General features: G+C 41.3%; 2 protein-coding genes across 3 annotated transcripts; both read right to left on the bottom strand.

The window, feature by feature from the left end:
* Positions 1-2,166: 2,166 nt before the first annotated feature.
* LOC122027859 lies at positions 2,167-5,740 on the bottom strand. Of its 2 annotated transcripts, none has more exons than XM_042586869.1 (7): positions 5,312-5,740; positions 3,775-3,895; positions 3,221-3,348; positions 2,963-3,025; positions 2,801-2,869; positions 2,586-2,697; positions 2,167-2,370 (listed from the first exon to the last, which is right to left on the bottom strand). In XM_042586869.1, exons 1-6 carry the CDS (start codon positions 5,504-5,506, stop codon positions 2,626-2,628), a joined length of 648 nt encoding a protein of 215 aa, XP_042442803.1. In that variant the 5' UTR covers positions 5,507-5,740; the 3' UTR covers positions 2,167-2,370; positions 2,586-2,625. The 2 variants fall into 2 exon arrangements, with proteins under 2 accessions (XP_042442803.1, XP_042442804.1); XM_042586870.1 differs by having other exon boundaries at positions 2,586-2,679.
* A 574-nt stretch (positions 5,741-6,314) lies between these two features.
* LOC122026456 (UPF0496 protein 1-like) lies at positions 6,315-7,526 on the bottom strand. The gene has a single exon (XM_042585200.1). It carries the CDS (start codon positions 7,524-7,526, stop codon positions 6,315-6,317), a length of 1,212 nt encoding a protein of 403 aa, XP_042441134.1.
* Positions 7,527-7,906: the final 380 nt, after the last annotated feature.

Genomic DNA, 7,906 nt, shown 5'->3' with positions numbered 1-7,906 from the left:
TTTTTTCGTCTGCCTGACTTGAGCGTCGGAGGGTCGTCGCCGGGAACCCCTTTCCGGCTCGACTTCTTTGCAGGTTCGCCGGAAGTCAGTACAAGTAATCGGAGATCTACGTCAGCAGTCGGAGAGCACCGCGTACCTAGCGTTCGTTGATTCAGCGATTCGGACAGGATCAATGCATAACAGAATAAATATTGAATTTTTAAACACTATCCAAATGAGACTTTGAGGAAAAATTTAAACCAACAAACAATTAAACAAAGCAAAGCAATGTAGGTAAAATGGGGGTAAACAAAGTAGAACATGCATAATTGAAAATAAGTACCTAAAGTTAACATCAAGTTAAATCAAACAAGATAAATATCCAAGTCAAATATCAGCCAAACATCCATATAACATAATTTTTAATCATCAGAAGGAGGGTGCTGGTTCATATGCCAGGATCTAAGCAGGTCCATCATCTCCATATGTCTAATCTGTTGCTGCTCCTCCATTCGTTGAAATCCCTTAGTGACGGACTCCTCTAGTATAGTAACTCTATCCTCTAAGGTGAGAGAAGCCGAAGGTAATGACAATTGTGGCAGATCTGTATCTTTTTCTAGCATCTCCTCCTCATTAGGACATGAGGTTGTTCCCTATGCTTCCAGACTACGACTCTATCTATGATTTCCATCTTAGCTAGGGAAAACTGTTTGAGTCCTATTTTATCAAAATTTGATAGGGGTTTAATGTTACCTACAGACACATCAACCTCTAATGTAGCTAGGAGCGAGGCAATGATATGACAATAAGGCATATATACTCTACTACTAGTACTAATGTTAGAGTGATAGAGGATAGATTGAAACATGTGTAAACTGAAATTAATATCTAATTTATGATGTAATGCATATAATAAAAAGAAATGAAATGGTCTAATGACAACTAAATTTCTAGTGTTAATTGGTAAAAGGCAAGCAACAAGAACTCGGTACAGAATATAATCAGTAGCTCTAAGTTGAGTAGAGTTGAAAGTAGTGACAGTTGGAGTGCGCTTACCCCCAAAGAAGTAAGTATAAATGGTATCTAAAATTATATGGGAGAAGGGTCTGGCATAGTCAGAGATTGAAGAGGAAAGCAATTAAAGTGGAGGTTGAGGGATTGAATTTTAAATGATCTCCAAGTAACTTAGGAGTGAAAGTGATGTCCTTACCTCTGACTCTAGTTTTATAGTTGAGATCATTTATCTTAATTAGATTATTATAAAATTCAACACAGCAATCTAAGTTGACATAATGAGTACAATAAATTAGGTTATCTAAATGATAGTAATCAATTATCTCAATGATGTCAGGACAATGATCCATAAAAAAACTTTTACTCAAATACCTAGTATGCATGGGTACAAAAGAATGAGATGGAAGCCTAGAATCCATAATAGGAAGCTGTGATGAACTAGCCTGGGTAATTTTTCGCTTTAGACTAAACAAATAATAAAACGAATAAATAATTTTAACAATTAATTAAAAATGTAAAGTAAGGTTTGAGAATTGTTACCGCCGGATAATGATGATAAAAACTTGAAAACTCGGAGTTTGAGAAGATCCTAAATTGTGGAAAGCGGCAGTAATCCGTAATAGGTTTAGGGGAAGGCATCTGGGATTCGGTCCACTTTTATAAACGTTATCCGGGCGCCCGGAAGATTTCAGGCGCCTGGACATGTCTAATCAATTCAGGCGCCTGTGATTTCGACAACCGCCACTCATCTGCTCTCCATGGCCGCCAGCATTTTTCACCCCCTAGCCACTCCATTGAATCAGATTTTACCATCAAAACATAGCACAAAGTCCAAGGAATCAAAGGATCAAACAATTTCAAGCAACATTATAAAGTGCAGGTGGGAAATTGATGGGAAAAAATTGGAAATTAGGGGGAACCGCTGAATGGGAGGATATCAGAGTAGTTTATCTCTCTGATCCTTTTTCATACGCCGTGTTTGTTCGTTGCTCTGCTGTGAATCCTGACACCCAGGGCCTCACTAACGGGAATTCACCATGTGTTCACTCCCCGGGTCATGTCACGAGCGCGATGGGCAGCATACGACGACAACTCTTGACGGTTACGGAAGTGAGCCACGGAGCACAACGAATTGATCCAACGAAGCTTAGGAGGGTGTGCGAGAATTGACAGTTGAGAAACCCACGCCAGTTACTCAACTATAAGGTTTAACACCAACTCCCACAAATTTAGCTCACTTGGTTCCATATAGGCTCGAGATTCACATAAAGCTTACATGGTATGCTCGCAAATGGAATAAATAATAGGAACTTCCAGTGATATAAGCATTCCGTTGCCAAAAGCTCCACAGTTTGTGTCGTAGCCAATACTGAAGACCTGTCATTTATGCATCGTCAAAAAAAAAAAAATGCATTACTTGTGGAAATCAATACCATGGTTCTAATATACAGGTTCAGTTTTGACACACACTGCCCATTTCTATTCCAAATAGTCCATCAACAACGTTTAACTTAGTGATCTTTTATAGAGAAGATTATCTGCACAAAACTAACAATGAAGTAACTAACTTCCGATAGATACGCAGGACTTACCGCCATTCTGCTAGCTTACGTTAGACAGGTACCCCCACGTTTAATTGCAGATGGTCTTCAGTCTCTTTGCGGCTTGCATGAACCCTGTAATTACCTGCATTTCATCCAATTGCTTCAGGCCAAATCATGAGCAATTGGGTTCCAGCAATAGGGTTATGTTCCTTTGGTTAAGCATAAAGGATGCATTTACTCGAGCAAATAAAAATGAATATTACCTGAGAAACGAAATGCCTTTGAACAACTTCAATCAACTGCTCTTTGGAGGGATTAGGATTAGCATCCATCTGTTCCATCCAAGAAAATATGACTACCCAATAAAGAGGTGTAGGAAAGACAAAACAGGTACTAATTTCACAGTTGAGAAGAGTACAACTTACAAGGTTGAAGTGTCGATAATATCTCTGCAATGCTGTTGTTTCTAATTTGCTCAGGTCAACCTTCTACACAAACAAAATATTGAGCTCTAGCCATCAGAATCAGAAAGCACTAATGAATGCTGTTTTCTGTATATGAAATGAACGACCAATAAAAGCAACACAAAGGGACCTAATAACCACTTTAACATTGGGCATGTACAATGGAGTGGACTAGATTCCATAAGCCAATAACTGAGGGATGTGAATTTTAGATCTTACTGTGCTCATTGTGGAGGAGGAAACAGATCCCTTAGACTGGGAATCAAAAGAGTTAGATCTGCTCCAAGATCCTTTTTGGTGTCTGCTCCTTGAGCTTTGAGTTTTATGTAATTGTATAGATCCAGAAACTGAAGAAAACAAAAATAGTTCTAGCAGAAATAATATTCAAGCGCAAATGATGAAAGCATGATGGAAGAATATATTACATGAAATGATATTTAATTTATTGGTCATTTAAACACCATCCAACTCACTATGATACTCCACTTTTATTTTTAAGGAAACACTAGCATTTTCACTGAAAATGAAATAGCAAAAAAGAAAGATAGCAATAACTGTTAAAATGATCAAACAAGTCAATTATATGTAGAATAAACAGCTATTACTAGAAGCAATGTAAATAAGATAAGAAAGATTGAAAATTTTTCTGGTGTCTATTTACTATGGAGTGTCTGCTGGAAAACAGTCAAACACAAGGGAGAAAAGTACAAAATTCTAAAATGACTACGGCAAGTATTTGTACTTTAAAGGATGAAATAGACGTACATCCATACCTGAGCCATTACAGAGTGCATTGTTACATTCAACTTCATCATCTTCCTCATTGCCAGTTGGGCCTTCAATCACACTTAGTGCATTACGTTGCAGCTTCACTTCTATTCCATTTGTCAAAACCTGAATTTTCAAGATATTATAGCTAAATACATGTTGGATACATGAATAAGTAGTTACGAAGTTATATTGTGGAAGAGTTGATGTTGTGGAAGATTATCATAGAACCAAAACAGAAGAAAGAAAGGAACACCAATATGGAATTATAAGAATTTCACTGACAGAAAACGTACAGTAGAGCTGAAGCAAACATGATGAAATGATGTTTCTCTGGTTTAAACTCTTGCAGTTATCATCAAACATCATCATCATCCTTTTGTAGCCTTTTTTATAGGTGTCAATTGAAATATTCTATACTTGTTAAGTTTCAATTGATTTAGAATCTCAATCTCCTCTTTCTGAAGAGTTTGCCTGATCATATGCAATTCTTTATATGATTACTACAAGAGTATACTGTTGGGAATGGGAGCATACTATTGGATCTTAATGTTCAAATATCATGACACTATCAGCTAAAGCAACCTATTAAGTTAATCAAGAACAAGGACTTAGAAGTAATGATCATTTTCAAATTTCAATGTCTCCAAGCAGCAGTCATCAAGATGAAACATTAGTACTAGACAGCTAGAGTAATTTGTATTTTTAAATTCTAGCTTGTGAGTACACTGACAATGTTGGTTGGTCAAAACAAAAAAACAAAAATCATGTGATGCAACAGACAATCAACAAAAATAATGTTTCATTGTGATGTTTTAATATAAATCGTATTACTTCACTCAAATTTGTTCATGCATTATCTGAGAATCTGACCTACAAAAAAACCGCTAATGGTTACATGTTTTTTAAAAGAGAGATCACCAAAAGTTAAGCTTCAGGTCATGCCATGCAGAAGAATTTTACCGGTGATTGATTAGCTGACCATGAAACATGGAAGAATAGCATGTATGATGCAAGATACCAAATTTGATGTACTAGAAATTAAATTTGCAACATCTAAATAATTAGATCATGAAAAAGGATCACTAATGTAAGGCCAAACGGGCAGACACAAAGGTAAACAATTCGAGTATTTTAACCTGCATCAGTACGAATTGTACCATGTGTCAGGATTTTGCTTCCACCAACAGACTAAAATTTAAAGTAGAAAAACAAACGTAAAAATCTGACTTCTAGCAGGGGATGGGGTAAGTATAGAACTTTTTCACCAAGAATAAGAACAAAAAAACCAGCATTTTCCTGAATTAAAAGAACAACAAATAAACGAAACTAGCATTTCATGTTAAACCTAAAATCGGATAATTCGGCTACATTCTCTACTTAAATTTATCCAACAAACTGAAAAACACAATCCTTATCTCCTAGTGAAAACACAATCAAATTCTCCGAAAAAAAAAAAAATCATAACCATACCCACACGGTAACTCAGTAAGGATCTCACATTTCCATCAGGATTTTACTCAGATAGACGAAGGCAATTACCAGCCAGTGCCAACCTCCAAGTCCCACAGCCTTCTTGACGACCCCCTGGAGGCCGACGAGCACCGATTTGGTCCGATTGTTGCCGGTGACGATTACCTTAGTGTGCCGAGGGAGCACTGCCAGCTCCTCCTCGCTGCTCTCCCCGAAATTATGCTGGCATCCACCACTTATCCTGCCCTCCATGGCCGCCGGCATTTCTTCACTCCCGTAGCCACTCCATCGAATCAGATTTCCACCAAAACATAGCGCAAAGTCCACGTAATCAAGGGATCAAACAATTTCACACGAGATTATACAGTGTAGGAGGGAAATTGATCAGGAAAAGGAAAAAAAGAAAATTAGGGGGGGAATCATCGAACAGGAGGAGATCAGAGTACTTTGTCTCTGTTTCCCTTTTTCTTATTGTTCGCTGCTCAGCTTTTCCCTAATCGTGAAATCCTTTCGCTGTTCTGAATCCCGACGTCCAGAGCCTTGCCAACGAGAATCCGGCACGTGTCCACTCGAAGGGTCATGTCACGAGCGCGATGTGCAGCGTACGGCGGCGACTCTTGACGGTAACGGAAGCGTGCCACGAAGCACGAGCCGAGAAGACAAATTGAGCCTCGTTTGGATTTTCGACGAAGTGAACTGTCTAAACGCGCGAGGGCAATTAAGGAAGTTACGGGAAAGGTCGTAACGGTAACCGAAGATCAATCGCCCCCGTTAACGGAGGAGGGCCCGCGATGCATTTAACTCTGTTAACTTCTCCTTTCGCCACAATTTAAGGCTTTTTGTTCCGCACCGCGCGGCCACGGACGCGTTTGTGGGGGCGGGGACGATTCCTTGCCACCGCCGTTTTCCCGCCAAAGTAAAACAATCGAGGCCGTCCATCTGTCGGATCAAAGGCTCCTGGTTCCTCATATGCGCGGGAAGCGTTAGAATTCCGTTTTTCTTCTTTTTTAATTAAAAAAATTACAGTACGAAAACAAAGATCCAATTGAGCCGTCAAACCGGTTCAACTTATTCAACTACTGGACCGATAGATTTGCCGTCTGGACCTCCGGTCGGATTTTGATGACGTTGACGCGCGTCTTGGATGCCGATTTATCAGCAGCAGAAGATCCGTCTGGGCCTTTTGAATATTCCTGCTGCATCTTTCTGCTTGCTTCGCCAATTCTCGCAATCCCTCCGCAAACTCCTTCGACTTTTCCCTGATCTCCTCCATCTCGAATCTCACGGCTTCCTCGTCTCTAAGCGCGAAATCGGCATACTCCAACATAGATTTGATATGCATCTCCAACCTCCCCACCTGCGACGGAATGCCATCCATGTCCATCGCAACGCTGCCGCACTCTATGGAATTCACAATCTCTTCATCCCCTTCCAAGGATTTCTGGTATTCTTTTAGCAGGGAGTCGATCCAGTTGCCCATCGGGATCGGCATGGCGGCGGCCGCCCCTACAGCCGCGGCCGCCGTCGGCGGGGCGGCCACCGCAAGTACAATCGAGCAAATTATTGCAGCTGCGAAGACTGACGCGAATAGGATATTGGATACTCTCCTCCACGTTGTCAAGGTCTTCAACTTCTTATCGAGCTTCTCCCTTCTCGAGCGGAGCTTCTCCAGCATCGTTACTTGCTGCCTGTGAAGTGTTCGGAAGAATGGATAGGAGAACTCTTTGGTGATCGGATTGCCCGCCGACATAAATCGACGCAATTCGTCCAAAGTCCTCGCGTATTTCTGCTTGCCACCTTGATCTGCTTCTCGCGCATCATCTTCGGTGAAGCGCTGGAGGGCGAAGCGGATGATCGATTGGCTTTCGGAGGCTTTACCGAGGCAGTTCTTGAGGGTGTCGCAGAAGTGTATGGTCAGCAGGCAATTGTCGAGGTAGTCCTTGACGAAGTCCAAGAGGTCGGCGTTCTTCAGGATGTCCTTCTTGTTCTTCAGGATGAATAGGTGCGCCTCCTGGTTCATCTCCAGGAGGTCGGCGGTGGCGGCTCGCAGGTTATCGAGTGACAGGGAAGGGACCTCGCCGTCCATGGCGAGGGTGGATAGGACACGACTCGTACGCTGCCGCAGCGTGGCGTCGAAGCTCTGGAGCTCCGGGTCGAGCATGCACGCTGCCTCGTAGGAGCTAACGAAGGAACTTGCGGCCGGAGAACCGGTTACATGTCCGACCACGGCACCGCCTGCGAGGATCGGGGGCGTGTAAGACCTACTGCTGATGCTACAGCCCATCTCAGATCTGAATTGAAACAGAGCCGAAGAGCCAGGAGAGTATATTAGAACGAACTGTCGAAAGAATCGAGGAAGGGAACGAATTGTGAATTTCTGAACGCTCTTATGGCGTTAAATAGGAGCGGGCGTGAGCAGAACTGGTCCAGAAGGAAAAGTCAGTGAACGAATTTCAATAGGGTAGGACGGATTCAAAACCGCGGTTTTTGGAAAAATGTTGATATGTGGGTAGGGGTGTAAATGAATTAAGTCGTTCATGAATTATTCGAATTTCGATTTGATAAAAGTTCGTTTGAGTTCGTTTAATGAGATTCGTTAAGATAAATAAATCAAGCTCAAGTTTCACAATATTGGACTCGTTAGCTCGTGAATAAATTCATTAA

The sequence above is a fragment of the Zingiber officinale genome, chromosome 10A, assembly GCF_018446385.1.
Source record: "Zingiber officinale cultivar Zhangliang chromosome 10A, Zo_v1.1, whole genome shotgun sequence".
NCBI lineage: Eukaryota > Viridiplantae > Streptophyta > Magnoliopsida > Zingiberales > Zingiberaceae > Zingiber > Zingiber officinale.
This window is presented reverse-complemented; position numbering and strand designations above follow the sequence as displayed.

Bases quoted from the DNA above. Each gene is read 5' to 3' on its own strand.
- LOC122027859 (XM_042586869.1), bottom strand. From the start codon at position 5,506: ATGCCGGCGGCCATGGAGGGCAGGATAAGTGGTGGATGCCAGCATAAT. The intron at 3,349-3,774 runs GTATGGATGTAC...TGTTTTCTTCAG, and splicing joins TGCACTCTGTAATGGCTCAG to TTTCTGGATCTATACAATTA. The intron at 2,870-2,962 runs GTAAGTTGTACT...TGGATGGAACAG, and splicing joins ATTATCGACACTTCAACCTT to ATGGATGCTAATCCTAATCC.
- LOC122026456 (XM_042585200.1), bottom strand. From the start codon at position 7,526: ATGGGCTGTAGCATCAGCAGTAGGTCTTACACGCCCCCGATCCTCGCA.